This window comes from Schistosoma haematobium, chromosome 1 (genome assembly GCF_000699445.3).
Source record: "Schistosoma haematobium chromosome 1, whole genome shotgun sequence".
NCBI lineage: Eukaryota > Metazoa > Platyhelminthes > Trematoda > Strigeidida > Schistosomatidae > Schistosoma > Schistosoma haematobium.
Genome location: NC_067196.1, coordinates 75,945,264 through 75,969,266, shown reverse-complemented (window position 1 = coordinate 75,969,266; position 24,003 = coordinate 75,945,264). Strand labels below are relative to the sequence as shown.

The following is a 24,003-nucleotide window of genomic DNA, read 5'->3' as shown; positions in this document are numbered from 1 at the left end:
ATACATATGGAGAGGAATTTTGATCAAAATGGGGATTTATGGAGATTGAAGTAATTTTGATACTTGAATTCACGACTTGATGTAATCTAGACAACCACTCAAAATCTGGAAGCACTGAATGGCCGTTTCATTCTACCACGAGACCCCTCTGCGGTGCACCTCCACGATCCCGTACACAGGACTCGACTCACGCGCGAACACTTAACCTCTAGACCACTAAGCCAGCATCCAACGGTATTATTGTCTAACTTCAATCGATCCATGATCTTGAGCGACCCAATGTCTGCGGTGTATAACTGTCTTACAGCTGATACGGATTGGGCTCTACTAGTCACGGCTTCTCGTTACAACTCCAGGAAATCATCTTGAAGCTAGTCACTAGTGAGCACATGATGATTATGATCGGAACTGAGATTTGCTGAGATTGTAGTGCTTCCAGGCTTTCAATGGTGGTTTAACTTGGATAGACTCATGAATTCAACTAGAAAGAAATTAACTGTGGTGAATTATGGCTTGTCAATTATCACGTGACAAGGTAGCCAATCAGAACACGTTTTATACAATCTTAACACTGTGCCACAACACTGACATATTGACCGGTATGAGCATCCTAGAGCCTTAATGGTCGATTTTCTGCCTAGCCCCGCCTGTTTAGTTTAGAACACCAATGTCAACCTCCACTATACGAATCATTTATATCAAACATACTTGGTTTATATGCAAACATATCAGATCACATCATAACATAAAATGAAAAATAACAATTTTACAAGATCAAACCAAAAAGTGACTGCGATTATGAGTGACTGCAAGCACTAAATTGGGTATAACTGAGGAATAGTAGGTCATATAATAATAGTCTATAAGTCAAAATAAAGCTTATCAATGAGAGGAATATAAATATGCATAATCTAGTCACTTAATAAATATACAATAAGAACATATGTATAATATTAGTCCATTTGTCGTTCTCAGAAGTTCCCCATAATTTATTCTTCGCTATGATATAACATTAACCTGACTTATAAATATTGACCTATAACATAAACCATTCTTAAGGTTAACAGTATATTTAATGTGAATGCACCAGATAACTTACATTATAAACCATAAAACCCATAGGTTGAAAATCTGCTCCAACTTTCTTCCTGATATCTTTTTGCATTAAACCAATAAGCACTGAACATTTATTATCATCGTCATCAGGATCTGGATCTTCAACAGTAATGCGAAATTGTGGATTCGTCCAAAAGGTAGCTTTTAAATTAGTTGAAAAAACCAATTCAACATAGTTATATTATTTGTGTTTAAATTTGTCAAAAGTTTTATTAAAATATTGAAGAATAATCCAATATTACTTTTATCTATATTTCAATGTTATTTGTTTATAAATGGTATAGAAATTATTAATATTAACTGTTATTAATATATGAACTAATCAAGTGAATGGTAACTACTATTAACTCTTAAATAACTCTTAATGAATATATATTTTTGTTTTCTTTGTCTGGAATTCTAATGGTTGGAAATTTCTTATCTGGTTTAACGATACTAAGTGCATGATTTGATTACTCTCTTGGTAACTGACTCCTGATTTTTTATACACTGACAAAATTTGGATCAGTAGTGTTTGGAAAATTAAGAGCTACAAAGTTATCTCGAACAATAGCGATTTAAAGTCAGATTTGTCGAAATATTCTTTAATAAACGAATCTGTTTCTCTCCACAGATTTTATTTGTTGAAGCAAAGATTGTGTTTAGATAAGTTGTTTAGCTTTTCTCATAGGAATAAAATGGTTTGGTTATCATAACTATATTAACGAGTGGCAAATGTATAGTTCGGATACAAGTGAAACTTACAGCGATTATTAATACAACCACCAGCATTAACGTTACGTTGCCACTGACCAGAGAATATAGCTTCGTCTAATCGTCTTTTCCCACGGAAATTTTCATTATACTCTAAACTTTCAAGACCTAAATGACATACTTCCACTCGTGTAAAACAAGTAACAAAATCTTCATATGACATCCTGATTATAAACAAAAACAAATAAAAAAGAAAGGAGTTGAAGCAGATAATATTACTTGAATATCAATTCACTATCGATTACTTGTCAAATATAATTTTTATATCAATGAATACTATTGTAGTACTTAATATCGTTTATATGAAAGAATTTATTTCGTTTTGCGGAAATGCTGCTGTCGTCATCATCTAATGATTAGAAAATGTTTAATTGCCATGTGATTAAGCGGACAATTGTTAATAACCACAATTGTTGATTTTTCGTGACGAAGTTCTATGAGCCAAAAGATAATTATGAACTTTGGGTCACTGGAGATTAATTCCCCATTATTTTTTGACTCACCAATCATGCATTCACGGATCCCCACAGGATCAAATCCAAAGGATATGGCGTTGGAATTACATTTGGAATCTCAGTCAGTTTGTAATAGCACGTGAACATCATTTAATTCGGTTGGTGATGCATGTCTCACTCTCGATGATGTTGGACCACACCGACAACTGCTTCTCACAAGGAATTCTGGTACCTACTACAATGTAAGTCACCAAAGCAAGTCTCCACAAAACCCCTATTTAAAAACCTTCACTGGAAAAGTGGTCGAAATAGGGTGAGATAAGACTGGAAAGGTGTTTTCCATACCAGTCAAAACTAATGACTAACTGACAAGAAGTGTGGAAATACTAAACAATGTTAATGATTTTCTGGTGAAATGGTCACCATTGGTTCAGTCCGTCTGATTTGACTTAAAATACCAAACTGTGAAAATTATTTCATTTCAAATCAAGAAACCTACCAACCGTTATCAGACTGGTTAAATTTACATTGAAGAAGGTTGTAATCTTAGTTGTGATTATGTGCTGTTAACCAAAATCTTCTTGGGACTAAATTTGATATTGGTAATAAAAGTGAGAGAGATTTTGACCTCTGATTTGAGATAGGCTTATATTAAATGATAATATTGTGTGTAATCGTACTTAATCTTAACTTGAATTAATACTAGTTAAAGTACAGAAAAGTTTGAAAGTAGGTAATAGTTGTTTTTTGGTGGTTACTGAATTCAATCTTACATCTTATTGAATTTAGGACTTCAAAAGTCTCCTGGCTAGTCTGATGCCCAATAGTCTATAATGCTTAATTTCAATAATATAAAGAGGTATCACAAACAGTGTCAACTATATTCATATTTGTGGTTTCTCATAGAACTTTATGACAATTGTCTAGAAGTGGATCAATAAATTATCACCAAATTATCTTAAAATTAAGTATTCAGTGAAGATTTCATGAAACTGAATATTGGTGACGAAAACTCGTTTTATAGAATCATAAAGTATTTTTTGTTTATAGATACTCTGTAGAATAACGTTTCCATTTTACGTAAGTATATTGCTTTACCAAAATTCTCCATCTGCAGTAAAGCTCAAGTTAATATTTTTCTTTTCTTGTTCACTTATTTCACGCCACTGAGGTGAACCATCACACCATGCACCTTTCCATTCATGACTATCACCCCATGGATTACGTAAACGCATTAACCATTGAGTGCGACCTCGGTAGTTGACCTATAGAAAATGTACATGAACATATAGTTGGAAATATTGAACTATATCTTAAGTAGGAATGGATTAGATAATATGATAAAACGAATGAATATAGAATTTTTTTCGAGAAAATAATGGCTTGTGGTGGTTGGTATTCAATATAATCCTTAAACTTCGTATACAGTTCGTCCTTATAACCGTCGCTAGATAATGCCACAGCGGTATATTAATCGGAACGCGAATACGAAGTGTTAATTAAGTTTGTTACTGTACCACGCACATATAACCAAATTTACAGGTACGTTAAGCAAGCATGAAAAAATAGTGCCGAAAAGCAAGCTGGAAAGCGAGTGAGTCGAATAAGCTAGTCGGAGAGTAAATGAACAGGATTAAAATGTACATATATACATATACGTAGTGAAATGAATGAATCATCGAATCAATTAAATGACTAACAACAAATCTAGCAGAATGAATATATGCGTAGGCCAGTAAATATCAAAATTTATGAAATTAAGATGTATGATAAAACTATCGAGTAAGATATTACAGGCTAAAAGATGGTTTGTAACAAACTAATGGATGGTAATCGTCAAATATGAACTATGATATGCATTAATTTACATTGAAGTGTCATTGTTATCTTTATTTAAAAATACAGTCCTATCAATTCTCATTGTGATCTGACCGTTGATGTTATTTTTATTATGTTTTATTGGTAGTCTTAGTGACAAATAAAATAAATTCATGCTATCCATTTTGCTGATTAATGACTTGGATACTACTTAAGTCGTAAAAACCATCTCGTGACTCCATGTAAGTCACTTCTTTTTTTCATTCTCTAAAGAAGTGGCTTACACAGAATAGCAAAACGTCGAAAAGTTTATGAACTTAAATTTCCTACTCATTGGGATATTACAAATAGATTGTTTTAATCAGTAGCGATCCACCCAATGCTCAGTTTATATGCAATTATCAAGTCAAACCTTGGTAATGAATGACACTTACAAACTCGTTAGATGAATTGTTTTTACTAGAAATTTCACATTCTTACCATTAGACTTCATGTCTATAATACTACATACACATTTCTAAAAGTAAGAATGAACTGAATATAAAACAAACGTTACAAGTTACATCGTAAAGTAAATTGTTTCTATTATTAAACTATTAAGTTTTAATAATTTAATATCAAATTTAACTTACAGGATATACACCTGTTAAACTGTATGCGTGACCAGCTATAAGTCCATTATCCATTTTTTGTTCCATAACTGACGACTAGAAAGACAAAAGATTGGGATCATTCGTGACTGATTTAATAATAATAATAATAATAATAATAATAATAATAATAATAATAATAATAATAATAATAATAATAACCTTATTGAATAGTATAAATTTCGTTGCAGTAAAGACTTTCTAATTTCAATTATGCAATATTACAACAAATCTATTTTTAACATCTCCATAAATTGTAATTATTTTAAACATATTTCATAAATGTTTCCAAAATTTAGTATCTACCACCTATTCGATTATCAGAGTTTTCTGCCAGTTCTCAACTGACCATATATAAAGTGACTGAATTCAAATACATTCGCCTCTCCTCTTATCAAAAGATGAATGAAAAGGAAAGTGTGCCAAAATGTGAAGTACTTCTATTTGAGTTATGCAATATTTAGCATTGGAATAAGTTGCGATTTTTTAATCGTGTGTAAATATACACAATCGGTATTCGTAATTACTCCGTTTAAACAAATCTAAAACAGGAAAGTTAATCGTAATATTTTCACAACTGAAAAATGGGTAACATTAATGCTCAATCAATATTGTATTCAAATCAAGATCACAATTCTTTCATTAATAAAATCGATATTTATGACATAAATCATTCATGTTTCTAGAAAAATGAGTTTAATCATCATGTTGTTATGCTAACGTACTATATTGGGTTACAAAGAACTATTTTATTGAACAGATGATGAGTGTACATTAAAAAATATTGTACTTCAAAAGAAAATGCAGAACCCATTTAGTATCTTTGTGATCCTGATGGATTGTATATTACATAATAATCTCAGTTTAACATGAATTTGAAAGACTTATTTGTTATTTCAATTCTGAAATCTATTTTAAACTAAAAATATTTAATACGTTTAAAATGTTTCGGCATTGACTATAGTCACACGATTATGTAAGTCTAGATGTTGAAAAATCTACGTGAATATGAGCATTTGCCAGTTAAAACAAAATAGTATCGATAATGAATGCTTACGTTCGAGGCTTACAATGTACTCAGAAGGTAATAAAAATATTTTCGTCATATTGAAGTGATTTAAAGCACTTCTCTATCTAAGCTAAATTTACCATGTATCACTGTATTTTGACCGATATTTGTTTAATAAGAACCAAGTTATTCATATCAAGATATATCTATTGATATTACGATAAACAACTGAGTTCATGTACACGGATTTACGTTTTGCATATGGTACAGTGTCCGAATATTTCACTTCTTCCTAAATACTTTACTGTTGGGGAAATTCATATCATAAAATTTAAGACAGTCCTTTACATAAATATAATTTTATATAACAGTGATATTCAGTGTTTTTATTTACATTAGGCAGTAGTTGTGTTGAAAGTTTGGGGAAACAGTTAAATATTCACTAATGAATGATGAACTATATTTAATGAAATCTAGTTCTGATTACCAGCTTATTGTCTTTGTTCGTTATGTGCAACGGTAAACTTGATGGAAAATTTGTTAATATGAATTATTTATAAAATTATTTTTTTTTAGAATTTATAACAACATTTCATATCAAACACTAACTTACATCAATACTACAACCCATAAGGCAACAACGTTGAGCATAAATTTTAAGCTGTTCTACAAGATCTTGTGGACGTTCTTTTTGGTTCAGTTCAATAGATAAACAAATTCCACCAGTTAAATCTTCCATAGCTTCACTTTGTGTTCCTCCAGACAGATGAGCATAACAACCGTTCAATCTATCCGTTCAAGAAATCGAATAAAAGATTTTTAAAAAATATTTTGATATTCCGTATTTCTTTATAATAATGATCCTTTTACGTATATTTTAATAATCTAAGTAATGATCGGACATCTTAAGAAAGCAAACATAAGTTACTTTGTTGAGTATACTTCATAAGAAAGTGGAACACTGAGGTTGTCTGAAATCAAACATTTAAACTTTGACAAAAAAGAGAAATATTATTATTTATTTGTTAAAATTCATCTAATATGTATCAAATGTCCAGGTAGGCAAATGTAGAAAATTTACTTTACAATTATTCAAATTCAGTATGGCCATTGATTTTGTTGATAGGTATATGTGTAGTGATGACTTAATGGTTAAGTCGTTTAGCTAACATATTGTTGTTAGTATACGTGAGTTATTTGAAGATATTTACTGTTTGGTTGATGTCATAATACTGTTTTGATGATAGGGCGTTTGTCATTATTAAGTGTGATACCAAAGATAAGTATTGTGTTATAGAACGATAACAGTCACGCTATTAGAAGTGTTTATATTGAGTTTGGGCAGTCATATTACTATGTGTTATAGTGGATATGACGTTGAACTAACCGTTAGAAATTCTCTGGGTTATCAGCTGTATTAAGGCTTAACTGAACAAATACTCCATCATTTACCAGCTAAAATCATCTAGAGTATTTCGCAATTGAGGATCATGATAATAAGTAGGTCATAAACTTGAATTATAAGTGTTTCATGTGTGCATTAAACCATTTGAGATGGAATTTTTTGTCTCCTATGACTGATATTTTTGGTAAATTTCATGATTCAGTACAATAATTTACGATTACTAGAAAAGGCGGACATTCAACTTAATTCAAAGGGGGAGGAAATCATAGTCTTTTAACAAAATAATCCTACCAAATAGAAACAACACTTTACGTGAACAACTTTTTCCAATTTCAGTAAACACTGTGTCCGTTCTTGTTATCATTGAATTTACTAAGAAAGATAAAATAGCACGGGCGTTTACCGCAAGAGTCAAATGATGCTCGAAGTATAGTGTTAATTTAACCTGATCGATTTAGTGGCAAATAACTTAGGCTTCGACCATAAGGAGTACTGAAGGCAGTTAGTAATATGTGTGTTGAATCTTTGATGACATCTTGAATGCGATTGTGGACAGAAATTTGATATCTTGCAAACTGTTGCCAAGTGTTATTGTATCAGATAGTAACCATCCACTATACTTGCATTTTTCTCTCTACATATCTACCGGTGGAACGGCATGCCGATACATTAGAATCCATGAAAGCAAGCAAGAATATAAAAGTTCTACCATACCGTACATATACGACGAGCAGGTTTTGAGAGCTGACCTGGTCAAAAGCTTGTGTTTGAACATGTTGTTAATTAACAGTTGTATAGATTCTTAATTTCACTTAATTTCACTTATTCCACGTATATGTGTATGCAACTGTTGATTTTTTTGTGTAGTATAAACTGAATAAGAGACATCAGATGTAATATTGTACACCGGGGATTCCACGCTGAAATAAAATGTAATTTTAGACAAATATATTGATAATAATAGTAAGAGAATTAAGAAAAGTTTTTCTGAGGAGTTTCAGGGCCTCCTTTTGATACTTTCAGACGTTGCAATGACGAAATAAAGTACGCTCTGATATATTTAGTTTAAATAATTCGGTAAGTAGATGAGAAAATAAATGATTTAATTCCTTTGGTTTTAAAGACTAGATGGTTCAACATAAACCACTATTCGTTGGCTGGAATAGACAACAGTGAGACATTTATTCAGAGTATAATTAACTGAATTCATGTTTTAATAAAGATGTAAATTTTTGTTTAAAAAAACTTTCAGATTTACTTTGCATAAGCTTTTTCTAACAGGGCTGACCAAAATTCCGTAGGATCACTAGAATGCATAAAAGTGAGTGTATTACGTCCTTGACGAACTGGAAGACGATCATCTATAAGTACTTCTACCCAATGACCAAAATTCCAAAATCGAAAACGTATAACACCAACATAATCTGGTCCTTTTAATTCTTGATCTTTAGGCACCACTTGATCAAATAGCTGTGGGTATCCTGATATGGAAGCCACTACTGCAAGTAACCAGCAATCACCTAGACGATTTACAAAGTAAAGAGAAGTTCACAGTCAGTTTATTAGCCAATTTGGTTTTAACATTCTTTGAGTCAGTAATTTTTTAAAAAATTGTATTAAACAGTTCGCAGCAGACGTGCTAAAAACCATACAGTCACATTTAGATTAAAAAAGATAAGAGATGGTGGAGACGATTTGTAGCTCGGGTGGATGATTTTGATGGGGTTTTGTTCTCTGAGCTGGATGGTTTGGTCGTGGAGCTTTCATCGTTCTTCTGAACGACATCATCAGCACAAACTTCAGATAGAAGTGAAGTGTTCGAATTTCTCCATATGCGTTTCACAGCTTGTTCTGTATACCTCGATGTTGATTGGTTCTTATTGACCTTAAATTTGTCATTATTTACTTCTTTGTTTTGGTTGTGCCTTCCATTAGTTTGATTTTTGTTCCTATATTTGTACATTGGTTGATAAATTGGATCGATTTCAATGTGCTCGTTGATTGCTGATTGACCTGAGTGCAAGGCTTCAAAACATTCTCTGATGTTTTTGGAATTTCCTCTATCCAAGATTTCCACATTTTTCCAATCGAATGAGTGTCCGCCGTTGTCCACGTGTATCATGGCGTTTGACTGCTAACTGATGTTCATGTAGGCGAAGGTGAAGGGGCGTCCGCTTTGTCCGATGTAGTGTTTTTCGCAGTTGGCACAATTTATTTTGTAGATGATGTTTGATTTGTCTTCCTTTGTTATTTCATCCTTTGGTTTGCATAGGATTGATTGTAGTGATTTTGTCGGTTTGTGCGCCACACCTATCCCGAAGGTTTTCAGCAGTCTCGTTGCGGTTTCTCATATTCCTTGTATGTACGGTAGGGTGATCCTTTTGTTGATTTTTATGCTTGACTTGGGTTCTGATGCTGTGTGCCGTTGGTGCTTTTTGATGAAGTTGATTGGGTAGCCGTTCTTTTGAAATATGTCCCTCAGGTATTTCTCTTCAGTTTTTCGTGCTGCCAGTGTGCTGCAGTGTGTCCTCGCCCTCTTGAACAATGTGTGTACGCAGTTGATTTTGTGAGCTCTTGGTTGTTGCTATTGTAGATGAGAATTTGATCTGTATGGGTCGGTTTCCTATACACCTGAGTTTCCAGTTTTCCTGTGTCAGTTCTAGTGATTAGTATATCCAAGAATGATAGTTTGTTGTTTGACTCCTGTTCCATTGTGAACTTGATGTCATCGAAGACGTTGTTGATCATCTTTTAAGTGTTTTGCAGTTCATTCTTTTTGACGATGACGAATGTGTCGTCTACATAGTGAATCCAAATTTTTGGCTTGGTCACTGGTAATATCGCGGCTTCTAGTCTTTGCATCACTGCTTCTGCGATCAGTCCTGATATTGGTGATACCATTGGGACACCACGACCAAACCATCCAGCTCAGAGAATAAAACCCAATTAAAAGGAATGTTTTTTGACTTATCCAAGTAAGATTCTTTGATTACTTGATGAACGATACCACCTATCCATATTAATAGTCTAACTTCTTTCCTATAGCAAGTATTTTTAAAAATACTTTTTATTTCTAAATTGAAACACTTAGCACAAACTTGCATTACATTTCCCATACTGTATTTTAAAGTTTATATTCCATTCCTCGAACATGTCTGTTACTTAACTCGCAATTTTTTTTGTTTAGTTGAATTTGCAAAGTTCTATATGTAAATTTTCAGATAATACAGAATATAATAAACTCAATGACCAAGTACAGATTAATAGATGAGACTTTGAGTTATAATGTTGAAAAAAAACTTATTTTCAACAACATAAAATATTACTATTTCATGGAATAATGATACTTACATATGTATATTTAGGTAACCGAGTATGAGAAAAATCTGTTTACTATTTCTAATGTTATTGTTCTTGGTAATTATATGCCGATTACTACTTATTTTATTAATGCAAACACTTCTATTAAAACAGTCTACGGTAGAAGTTTTCCATCATTTTATGTTTAAAGTATTGTTAAATTTATGCGTAATAATTAAGGTCATCAAGATATATGCTATGATAAACACTTCATCTGTTACCTTATATCGATAAATTAACTAGCCAATATCATTATTTCATGTAGTTTCCTGTACTACAAGTGAGATAGTGTCGAGATGTGGCGCTCAATTTCGTGGATTAGTTGAAGTTAGACATTAACACTCGCGCGCGAAACCAATAGGTCCTGGGTTCGAATCTCGCAGAGGGCGAGGTCGTGGATGCGCACTGTTGAGGAGTCCCACAATAGGACGAAACGGCCGTCCAGTGCTTCCAGGTTTTCCATGGTGGTCTAGCTTCAACTGAATCCTGATCTTAACCATTGAAATTAATACAATCTCCACAAAACCCATCTGATATTAATGTTTTATTGTTTTGTTTTTTTTCTATTGTTTACTTGAAGAGTAATTAGTAATATGACAAACGGATGAACTTCTGTAGTTTGGACTAAATTCATAACCTAATAGTTTTGATGAAGAATATTTAACCATAGTGAAACTTTTTTTGAGGTTTAATAAGTTGGATCAATCTCTTGATTTATGCATACATTTAATCTACTCCTGTATATCTGTCAACTAATACAGAAAGAACAAATGTCGTAGCAGAACAACATGAGTTCTTTTTCTTTTTTAATTATTTAGTGGATTATCCCCATCTGCTTACAACCTATAACCACAGTATTGATCATTAAAACGAATGGATATACATACTTTACATCAGAAAGGTTTAGAATAAACTAAGTTGAAATGTGGTGATAGAATAATATTAAGTGATCATAATATGGAAGAATAGAAATTTTTCAATATTTTAGATCATAAAAATGAAAGATGTTTTTCTTCTAGAAATAGAAAATAGACTGTGTAATATAGATTAATAGTTGAATTCATGAGTCAATTAAAGTTAGATCATCATGAATGCACTGGATGACCGTTTCGTCCTAGTATGGAACTCTTCAGAAGTGGTCTAGTTTCAATTGACTCGTGAATTCAACTATTAAATTACTAAAATTTTCACAAAACCCCCTTCTTATGACAGTATAGAGTAGTTGAGTGAAACACAGAGGTAAGAATTAATATATTAGGATTTTGATTAAATTTTGTCGAAAAATAAAAATAGTCTTATGTAAGTAATCTTACAAAATGTTATTCAATGTTTACATTATAACTCTAGACGCTTCTGATATTGTAGTAAACCCATTCAACTATTTTATTACCTGTCTACTTGCTTTAATTTAGACAACTAACCCGCTCTGTATAAAATTATGTATCAGACTGATTGAGCGCATTTCTGCACATTGATATTTATCTATTCTCCGATTGGTTGCAAACACAGACAATCAATAATAATTTATCCACAAACGATTACCACTCACTAATATAAAAAATATGGATTTTTAATACTCTCTCACTCACACACGCACTCTCACTGTTTTCCCTTTGTGCTTGCTTTCTAAGTGCTTGCAGATTTTTTACTAATCATTAACAATAAACTACCTCTACAACTGGTGCCCGGGCTTTTGAATAATCATGAGTAAATTCATAATACTACTAGGTGATTTAGCCTGCGTAAATACTCAATTAATGGGATACTATTTACTAGAGTCAGATATGGAGGAATTAACCTCTACAATATAAAGTATGTACACTTGTTTCATTTTAATGATTACGTACTTTGAATTCATGTTAATCTGTTACAATATCTGTTCCTTTTTTTAAATTTATAAATGGGAAACGTTTTGTATATTACCTTATCACAGTGATAAATTCCTATGAATTATCTGATAATTCCTTGGTGATTAGAGTGTGGGGTCTGAACAATTAGTTTATTATTAGGATTAAAATGATTAGGGGCAAAGTAAAACTTATTATATTCAAGTACACTATAGAAGAAAGATATTTAAGTTAACATTTATCATAGTAATTCCACCTATATGGAAAAGACGTTACTAACTAGTGACTTCTGTAATCGGTTGACAGTGTTATGATTACATTTTATAATAATATTTTCTCTTATCTTAAATCCACTAGATAATAAAATACTGGAAATAATAAGTCAGATAACTGATGCTTTGTATTTAGCTTCAATCGTCATTGTTTATATATATCAAGTAGGAACCTGTTTAAAAATGGTGGTACTAGGGAAAAATCTCATTTTAGTCAGTAATTTGCTAACAAGAATCAACCCAAAAATTCCGAGCTTCTCTAAGAATGACTCATTATCTAGTAGTAAATGTTTTTAAATTCAGTTATTTTTTTCATTCTGAGTGACGAATTCCCTTATTGATATATATCTCATTTACAACAATATTGAACTCCATTGGTAAATTCAAAAAGATTATTATTGCATTAAATCGTGAACTCATTGATTCTAAAACCATGTATCAGCTTTGTGGTTAAGACGATTCTTGAACGTTTTAAGCTTGATCAAGGAAGAGGTCTTCAGTGTTCAGTGATGATCAATTCTACAAGAAGGTGAAACAGTAATCTAGTGGTTTGTGGTCTCTATCAATTCCCTAAATAATGTCAACCCATGATGGGCAATAGCTTTAAATACATTTGTAATACATTTCTATTATAACTAAGAATAAAATGTCTTCCTATAATTTCGAGAAGAAACACTTATTACTGTTAATTTTACGATTTAACTATTAATTCAAAATTCTGAATATCTATGTCTAGTTATATGAATTGTATGTTTTGTAGGTAACTATAATCAAATCTCAAATTGTGAAAGATAGTTATCTTACCAAGTGCCCCTTGTTCAATATCAAAACGACTTGCACCACCGGCAAAAAATTTAGCATTTGGATTAATTTCCTTTAAAAAGGTGAAAACAGAAAGGGATTCAGCAAAATTCTCTTGTATCACAAAATATTGATAATTTTAAAAAAGGTATAGTAGACAATTTAGTGTCTTAAGTTCATAATTTTATGCGAAGATATCATATCGGTATAATATAAAATGTCAAACTGATTCATCAAAAAGTTTAAACTCTAGTTTGAACTTAATTGAAATGAACAGTCTCAAATATAAACATGAACCTATTAAAGTGCATACAAAATACTTAGTAGTAAATCCTAAAATCTACCTACTTGAACATACTTGAACACACAATGCACCGCTTTATTCAAACCAGTAAACGTTTGAGAAAAACAGTCGGATTATTTCGTAGATTGTTTATGTTGAAACCTTTAGCAGAAAACTAGTTACTTTCCGGTCATCGATTTTGAAATTTAATTCAGATTAGATTCACTGACACTGAGAAAAAAACTACTCTTGGTTTACCGATGTGAACCGTCTTATGTAGTAGAATTATTATAAGTTACTTATATTACTTCCACTGATAAGCTTAAAAATGCCATATGTGTTCAAATACCCGTACGAATTCCAGACGAATACATCAGATCTATTCACTTATATGTGATATTGAGAAAATGTATTGCGAGATATTTAAAAATTTGGTATGATTCATTATGATATCTCTTAAATGTAATGTAATTTGCAAACTAATAAGCTAGATGGTTGAAAGAAATAGAATGAAAACTTTAAACCTAATTTTCATGATAATCAGAATACAATATTAAGGAATATCTAGGATTTAGGTCCATATTACAATCCGAAATGTTATAACCATACTATATATTATCCTAACGAAAAACATTCTTCTTTGACGGAATATTTTAGACATCTTAATAGACAGTAAATTTATCAAGCACTTTTCCAATGATGTCCATGGAATATTTAAAATGTATGTTTATTGATATTTATTGAAATGTATGAATATCATTGGTCAATTTTGTTTTAATCTAGAAATGGTTCTTGATAAAAAAAATATTTCGACTTCAAGTTCATTTTTGTTATCTACTTGAAATATCGCTTGTTTTATTCCCTTATTTTATTTGTAGGTATGATATACTTGAATGCTATTACGAGTTCACCTTACTCGGTAAACAGAACGAAAGTCAAATATACAGTGACACGATTAGCTATTCTAATTCGTTGTTCCTGGTTCTGCTAACTAGATTAAGAAGTCTTGATGAGGCGTAGAGAATTTATTCTACAAGCACCGAGAAAATACGAGGACACTAAGCTCACAAATCAAGCTTATTTATACAATGATAGAAACGCCCTTGGGAGAGCCACAAAATAGCGTACTAAAAAAATCTGTCAACTAATGACAGTCAAAGATTTCCGAGTGGGAAATGTAAGCTGTGGGTCAACTAAACGTCTCTTGGCGCAAAAACATAAAATTCAAATTTTCAGAACAAAATTACAAAATTCGGAACCTTTACAAGTGAATTCTGGGGATCTAACATCCTCAACAAAGTAGTATGTGCTGATTTCTTCTTCACTCAGTTAAGTAAAAATGTGTTAAATTGTGCATGATTCAAGATCATTATTAAGCGTAAGCTTAACTAATACTTTTTATAATTTATTCAGTAAGAATGAAGTAAAATGACATTTTGATGTATGTTACGGTTTCGATATGATGAAATATCTGCTTAATTAAAATTCTAATTGGTAACAGATAATTGTAACAATGAAGTACGAAAACAATTCTAAACAAAAGTATTTGTTTGACAGCTGATATTAAAAAAATAATTTGATCAAAGGGATGTTAGTTTGAAAAGTGCGCTAAAAAAGTTATAAGTATAAGGTATAAGTTTGTGCCGGTGATATTGTTCAGAAGAATGATGAAAGCTCCACGACCAAACCATCCAGCTCTGAGAACAAAACTCCATTAAAATCATCCAGCCACTTGAACTACAAAACTTCTCCACCATCTCAACTTATATATAACATCGCAAAACAATCTTTTAACTATTAAACTGATTAATAGAAAATATTTAAACTGAAAACAATCATTTTAAGATGAGACTTTATATGTAAAATAAAACTAATGAACTCTCGAGGAAAAGATTTAATCTCTTTCTTGAAAATATCCTTCTCATTGGATTGGTTTTGATCTCTAACTATTTACTTAGTAATCATAAATTCTTTCTGTGACGGGTGTAGATGGTAGGGTTATTAAAATGTTTGCGTCAATTATTTCTTCATTGTAATAATATTATGAACTATTCTATGGTGCAGTACATTATACCAACTTTATTGTGTGAATGTCCAAGCAATGGCGGATTTCATAGGACTGTAATTTCAAAGTTATTATAAGTAACCAAAAAATGAACATTATACTTACATGTGGTCGTTTCCATTCAATTTTCTCTCTGAAATTTGGTATATTCCCAATTGCATAATCGTTAGCTGGAAAGTCAGGATCTTCCCAAAGTGTTCGTTCAGTTTTTAAACGTTTAACTAATGTTTCGTATTGTTTACTTGCAACACTCATCATTAGTTTATACTAAATTCAAATAATAAATATGATGTATAAATGTTATTTAAAAAAAAAACGAAGTGTATTCATTCAAAGTGTTTTAAGTAGACCAAATAGTATGTAGTTAGTCGGTATTTTATCAGCACTATCTTCGCCTTAAGCTTGTGGTGGTATACGACGATTTTCTAACATTATTTCATGGAATGCTATTTCTTCTATCTTGTACAAAAATAATGGTCAAAGTATTTTATTGAATAATTATATGTTATAGTACTCATATTGTCAGGGAGACTTCAGTTGCTCCAGTATTTTGTTACTAAATAATAGTTAGTATGAATAACAATAACTGTGATAACATATTTCCAATTCATATATCTTTGATAATAACCTTTGTTGTTTGTTTTTTGGTTAACTGTTTTCACTTTTGGCATGGTACTGGTACTTTGGTATGATTAACACAGTTTAAAGATAACTTTCTCCAGGAACTGATTTCATTTGAAGGATAACTGCGAAACAGGGATCACTGAATATATTGAAATTTCTAAACAAAATTTAGGGATATTCATTCCCCATTTTTAAACTATCACTATCATATATTAAAAACAAGTGAATTCGTTTAGTTACATTTGACCAGAGTTCTCTGTTGATTAAATTTCCATTTAACTTTTGATCATTGTCTCAGTCCATAGAAAAATAATTTTACGAATAATTACTGTTACCAATTGAATTGGTGATTTATAATAGCTGTTTCTTGTTATTTAATCTGAATCTAAGTAGTTTATTTTCTATTGTAAATTTAGATTACTAAGTTTTTACTTTTGTAATGAGTAGTGATTAAACAAAGATGCATTTTTATTCCTAATTTATGCTACTTAAAGTTTTGGCATTTCAAATGATCTTGAGGTACAGGATCTTTTGTTATAAATACTGAAGGTCATTCTAATCTCAATCGGAATAATCAATCCTTGACAACATATAGTGTAGACAAACCTTTAGATAAGTTTAAAGTTTTTTTTACACAGAAAAGTCGAATAGTTGACATCAGTAACAGAATACATACCTTGGCATATCCTTTCGGAGTAAGTGTTTTAGGAAGATATGGATTAAATTCCATACGCTTTGGACCTTTGACAGGTTTTAATACATTCACTAAAATGTTAACAAAAAAAGACGTTTTGTATGCTGAACAACACTATTTAGTTCATATTTAAATGAGTAGATAAATGATGTAAAGGGCGGCCTGCTTGAGCATCTGAGCTACCCGTTCCTGCCATCTAGATATTTCAACAAGTTATCTATTTTTGTTTGTTTTAATATATCATTGTGTTTATTAATTGCATAACCTATTCTGCTGCGTTTCTGAAAAGTGTACAACCTTTCGTTGTCAAAGTTACAAAAAACTCAATAAGAGAGAATGTGGTTGCTGGCAATATACAACGAAGAGAATGTACATTATTCAGATGTTCATTTACTGAACTGCTAACATCTAACTGGCGATCACTCAATATTTATCGCCAGGACCGACCAAGAAGAAAGGAACGGAAACTTGTTGAAATACCTTACGTTGAGAATTGTATATTGTACCAAAAATATAATATTGAATAAAAATGATGATAATAATAATATTAATGTATAAGAATCGCTTTAATAATGTTAAAAGATTGTCTACATATGAATGATTTAGCATCAGATACCGTTCAGACATCAAGTAGATGTCGAATGTTTAACTTTTTGAATTTTCTTTAGGCCTTTCAAAATGAATAATTTTAAAGCCACTCATTCAAGGAAATCTAAATTCTAAATTTAATTCTATTTTAATAATTGAATTCATGAGTCGATATAAGCCAGACCATCATTGAAAACCTGGAAGTATTGGACAGACGTTTCGTCCCAGTATGGGATTCAGCAGTACGTATTCACAGTCCCGCACGCGGAACTCGAACCCAGAACCCTAGATCACATGCGCGAACGTTTAACCTGTAGACCACTGAGTCGGCATTTAACGGTATTGATGTTTAACATTAATCAATCCATGATCTATGAGTATGTGTGTATGTCGATATCACTGATTTGTAATGGGGTAATGATTGGATTGAATTAATCTATTTCATGGGTTGGACTTGCAGCTATGGGATTTCAATTAGTAGTCCTTAAAATTTCTACTGAGCAATTTTATTCTTTCATCGTCGCTTGATACCATTTTAACTTAAACAGTCGTCCGGATTTTTTGAGCTTTCTCGATATCTGCTAGATTTTCAGGTGGTCATAGGAACTCAATTCATATCCATAAAGATTGATTTGAGTAGATAAAACTTGTGTTTGGATTGACATTTTCTTCGATATTAGTCCATTTATTGAACATAAGATTAAATAAATGCCGAAGTTTGTAAGGGTTTGTATCATCTTGTTTTTGACGATCGGAACTGAACTTTGACCAATTTTTATTGATATGTGTAGATCATAAGCAATTTGGGTTAATACAGACTATTTATCATACATTATGGAATATTTGAAAGGTGGCTAGTACTGGGATTTCGGATTAGTACTTCGTCCAATTTCGATCCTGTCAGTTGGATGTATCAGAGTAACGGTGTTGATTTTCACACTACGATCAAAACCTTATACCTATAGCTTTAAACACTGGTGTGGTTCAGTGTGAACATCAACATGGGGATTTAAGTGCAATGGGCTAAATTACTTCAAATAATATGAAAAACCTTTTCTTGATTTCAACGCTATACATTAACCAAATTCACTAAAATGTACGCACTCAAATTATACTCATTCGTCCAATGTCGTTAAGTTCTATCTATGTTTTTTTCTTTAAAGTTAACTCTTTGATACTGAATCTCTTTTCGTTAGTCTGGAATTGATCATATCAAGATACTTGTCTTTCTTATAATTCGTTTAGTGAACTTTAATAGTCGGTTAACTTGATAATTAATTATAATAATTGTGCCAAAAATTTATCAAAAAAAGAGAGAAACCATTGGTTGTTTGTTTTAAAAGTTCTCACAGCCCTAAGTTGTTAGCCAAAAAACCATATACACAGTGTAATGCTCAAATGTCAACAAGTCATTAAATTCATGCTAAATGACTTTCGTTTTAGGATTCTAATCAATGAGTCATATTTTTTGGTAGCTTCACGATGTGTGGTAAGGACTTTTTCAATGAACAACATGTTTGTTATTTTACGTTTGATGAAGACATTGAACACTTAAGTGGATAACGCGATGATATTTAAATCGAACGGTACTGGGTTCGAGTTAACTTCAACCCTGAGATGCAGGTACATCCAGTTGACGAGTCTCAAATAAGACGAAACGCGCGTCTTACTGGATTACATTGCCAGCCACTATCCATATTTGCTTAATAAGTCTTAGAATGGTTTTTTATTTGATATATGTAACTTTAATAAAACATTTACTTATCATTTTTACCTCTATTATACTATTCACATGTTATGTAATAATACTCGTGAATTATTCAAAGCTTAAATTAATTAGTACATGATCAAATAATAACTATACACTGATATCCAGCTGATTAGACATTAATTAGTTTTTACTAACAAATGAATATTCTAATAAAATTTATTCGTTTAATAAGATTTAATCAAAGAATTGGTCCGTGAAACCAATTGTCTAAGTTAATGAGAAAAAATGTGCAGAAAAAAAAGAAAGAAAAATAAGAGGAAAGTAAATGAACTTGGTCAAAATGACTTAATCTCAGGTTCGTTAGTTTGTTTTTTTTCTTTTCTTTGCACACACATACTAGTGTACTATCGGTTTATGGGTGTATGAAGTTTTTATGGGTTATGTTAACTAATGACTGATATCATATAGAGAACATTTTTTTGATTGGGATGAATATGGTTTCGCCTTAATGCCTTCCAGAAACGTTTTTAATATATTTTCTAATTCATTATTATCGTCACAAACGACAAATGTGTCTTCCATGTATCTTATGTATAGATCAAAATGATTAATCATCGAACTGAGTTGGTCGTTTACTAGTTTTTTCATGAAGCAGTCTGGTAAAATTGGACACAATGCGGACCCTATTGTCAGCCCATCTCTTTGTCTATATATTTCATTGTTGAAGCTGAACTGGACACTAAAAGTACAACGTAACAATAATTCTTTCAAGTGGTCAGTCGGTAAACCTAGTTTCCGGAATGCACCAAGGAGAGACTTAGAGAACTGTTTGAAATTAACTAGATCTAGATAAATTCCTTCTTAACCCTACAAACAGATGAACAGTTGAGTAGGCGAAGACGAAAATGAAATAATAATATTTTTACCTAACGATTAAGTTACGTAGTTCCTAGGATGATGTTTTATAAATTTGGATTAGAGTTCTTGTGTACGGGTGTGTGCACAACGTTCTGGAGTATTATTGATTTTCCAAATCATGTCTAGTATCATGGTGGTACATTTCTTTTATGGTTATGATAGAAGGTAAGGTAAACTAAGTATGGATATTCAAAATTCTGTATATTAAAGTAAGAATACAGTACTCTTTTAAACCACTAGTAAAAAAAATTGCAATTGACCAAAATATAGCTAAGAACTAATTCAGGATTGTATTGTGAATGTATCTACTATATTAAATTCTTTTGGTTAACGATCTTTATATTCCTGCACATCTTCAGGAATTCTGATTCATCAATTCAGACAAAAAGTTCTGTGCATTTAGTTTACTTATCTGAGATCAATAAAACTGAATAAACATTCAACATATAAAAGGAATGGCATATTACAACATATTTCTATTTGAATTTGAATTAGAAGGAAGGAAGTAGGGAGTAAAAACAAGAGAAAACTTGTTCATTCCATCAAGCTTTATTGTTTTACTTTATACTTAGTTGTAAAATGGGATAGAATAAATTCAAGTGACATTTTAGGATTAGTAATTATTAATTAGTAGTATATCTCATATCAGTATATATAATATCATTCTATTAAAATCTTGTTAGTAATATAATTAGATTGAAATAATATTTTTCTATCTTATTGTAATCATTTCAGACAATCATATCATACTACAATTTGTAGAAGACCTCAAGTTCGATAGTATTTAAGCTTCAAAGTGTATTATTCTAAGTATTCATAAACGTGGATAAAGAAGTTTCTTAGTGCTATTTAGTGTTTTAGTTATTCACCAGTTAACATTCAAAATCATTTTAAATGAATCCTATTTCATTTAAAGGTAATTTGTCAATATCATACGTATGAATACCTGAGCATTTTAAAACTATAAGAACATTATGAATAAAATATATGTGCTCAATTCAAAAAATGTTTGAGTACACATTTCTTTTCATTATTTATTCAATGATGTCTTTAGCTTAATAATAAACAGTATTATGCTATAATATGAATTGAGTTTTTTTTAAATGATACTTACAGTAATCATCCGGAGTTTCTCGTTTCACTTTGATTACCCTACCAGTACGTGGATCCACTACTTGTTTACCAGGATGGTTAGTTCGTCCAGATACATTTTCATCAGGTGAATAAACCTATTATTAAACATAAAAAAACAGATAAGAGTGAAATTAATAGCAGCCATAAAATAAGTATAATAACTATGAGGATTTGTAATTGCATCATTATTTCTCTCATCCTATCTGACTCATATATATTCGGATCACGAATCTAAAAAAATTTCACTTCACGTATAAGCCAATTCAAGTTAACTTTGCATTTGAGTCATCTCAACATAACAATCTTAAATTTACATACTATAACTTTAAACGATGCAATTTACTCTAAACCTGACCAATTTTTTTTAGATTACTAATTTCGATATATGTGAGCGGCCTATGTTCCTTCACGAGGAGTAAGAGGAGTAATCAGATCAGATCAGAATTTCGATATATCATTGTAGAACATGAAGGGGATTTATTGAAAAGAATTTTCTTTGTTCATATATAAGCCTTAACACAATAGCAGGAATAATGAACGTTTTCACTGTTTTGATCATTACCAAGGTTTGATTTGATAATTTCCAATAAATTGAGCATTAGGTAGATTGTTATAAATTAATAAATAATATATTTGTAATACCGCAATGAATAGAAAAATTAGATTTTCTGACGTTTTGTGACTGAGTGTAAGCCACTTCTTCGGAGAATAAATAACCACTAAATCATGAAACCTCAGAAAACCTAATTTCTTTACTCATTAGGTTATTACAAATATATTATTTAAGAATATTTTTTGTTCATTTATAAGAATTAATACAATAACAGGAATAACGAACGTCATCACTGTTTTGATCAATATCCGAAGATGTAGATGATGACGATGTTGAAGAATAATAATGATCATAGTATCTCATTTTAAAACGGTTATTTTTCTTTTTTTTTTTTTAAAAAAAATGTAAAATTAGGCAGTAATATATATACCTAAACAAATTGTAGTTTACACGGGATAGTCTTATGAATCAGAGCATGAATATCTAATGACATGAAAATTTTAAAAAAATGAACATTTATCAAACTACTACTAACATAATGGTTATGCTGGTAAGCGACCTATGCTCCTTCACGAGGAGTAACAGGCGTAAGTAAGTAAGTAAGTAAGTAAGTAAGTAAGTAAGTAAGTAAGTAAGTAAGTAACATAATGATTGATTGTATAAATCCAAAAATCAATGATTATTATTATTTAAACATGGAAATACTTATAAATAGTGAATAATAAAGTATCATCACTTACAATTTGTATTCGTCCCATTATTGTTATTTATAATGATAATGAATAAATTGAAATGTTTCAAACTTTGTACACCAACTGTAATCGTACACTAAACTGATTTGAATAATAATAAGTACTAATAATATATAAAATTATTTGAATTCAATACTGACGCACACTTTCTACTACTTTTCTCTCAAATACACTTATATGTGCATACATACACTCATACTTATATACTACTAATAAATATGTTGTATCCATCATAGATATTATAGATCTTTTCACATAAGTCTCTTTTTTTTTATCAAAAACAATGGAAAATTTACTTTTATCGATCTATGTGCATAAATGTAATAAAAAGAAATTGATGTTTGTATGTGTAAAGAATGAAATAAGTATAGATTGGTTCATTATTCATTGAGTATATAGGTACAATAAGAGAGAAAAACGAAACAGAGAAAAAGACTGAAAAGAGAAAAAAAAATAGCACTTTAGTGAAATTATCTATATGGTTATATAGACAGGTATACTTGAATAAACATTTGTTCTGATCTTAAAAGTTTATAAAGTGTGTGTAAATGTACTGTAGATAAATGAATGATTCATTTCTATGAGTAGATATTTTACTGTTATACTTGTATATATTCTATAATCATTGATTAAATCTCTAAGATATCTAATAATGTTCCAAAGATTCACTATTTATTTCAAGTTTTTAAAAAAATATCCTAGTTACTATGAGATGCCATGAAATTTATGATTGATGATAATATGGAAATACATTGAACGTGTATTTTTAAATATGAACTGATAGTCAATTAATAAATAGTGATAGCGAATAGTACGTTGTTTAGACATAATTATTTATATAATTCTCTTGGCTATAATGAGAACTAACTCATTATATTGTGGATTATCTTTATATTATCCTGATTTTTGATGTCGAGTAGATGGATCGATATAGTCGTCTCTAAGAAATTAGTAATACGTGACTGAATCCTAGAAATGGCTTACTTTATTGTATACGAAGTCATAGATGAATACTGTAAATCAAATAGAATGATTTAATACGTAATTCGATAATCAGCTGCTAAATTTATTTAACCATTTGATGAATTCAATCAATGTTTAAATGGTTCATTATTTATTTCTATTAAAGTTTTCATGTTTTGAAATAATCTACATGATATTGAGATGATATTCCTGATGTCTGTCAACCGTTGTA

The 24,003-nt window shown here is 30.7% G+C and overlaps 1 protein-coding gene across 1 annotated transcript in view; it reads right to left on the bottom strand.

Annotated features, from left to right (window-relative positions):
• The window catches only part of MS3_00010223 (uncharacterized protein), a 41,517-nt gene extending 18,638 nt beyond the window's left edge, over positions 1 to 22,879 (bottom strand). The window contains exons 1-11 of the mRNA XM_012938124.2: positions 22,797 to 22,879; positions 21,484 to 21,598; positions 17,135 to 17,223; positions 15,940 to 16,101; positions 13,490 to 13,559; positions 8,465 to 8,726; positions 6,415 to 6,589; positions 4,775 to 4,849; positions 3,423 to 3,589; positions 1,861 to 2,033; positions 1,100 to 1,257 (exon numbers count right to left, since the gene is read on the bottom strand). Coding sequence (XP_012793578.2) covers positions 1,100 to 1,257; positions 1,861 to 2,033; positions 3,423 to 3,589; positions 4,775 to 4,849; positions 6,415 to 6,589; positions 8,465 to 8,726; positions 13,490 to 13,559; positions 15,940 to 16,101; positions 17,135 to 17,223; positions 21,484 to 21,598; positions 22,797 to 22,814 — 1,464 coding nt within the window. The 5' untranslated portion in view covers positions 22,815 to 22,879. The remainder of the gene's footprint in view (positions 1 to 1,099; positions 1,258 to 1,860; positions 2,034 to 3,422; positions 3,590 to 4,774; positions 4,850 to 6,414; positions 6,590 to 8,464; positions 8,727 to 13,489; positions 13,560 to 15,939; positions 16,102 to 17,134; positions 17,224 to 21,483; positions 21,599 to 22,796) is intronic.
• Between the last annotated feature and the right edge of the window lie 1,124 nt (positions 22,880 to 24,003).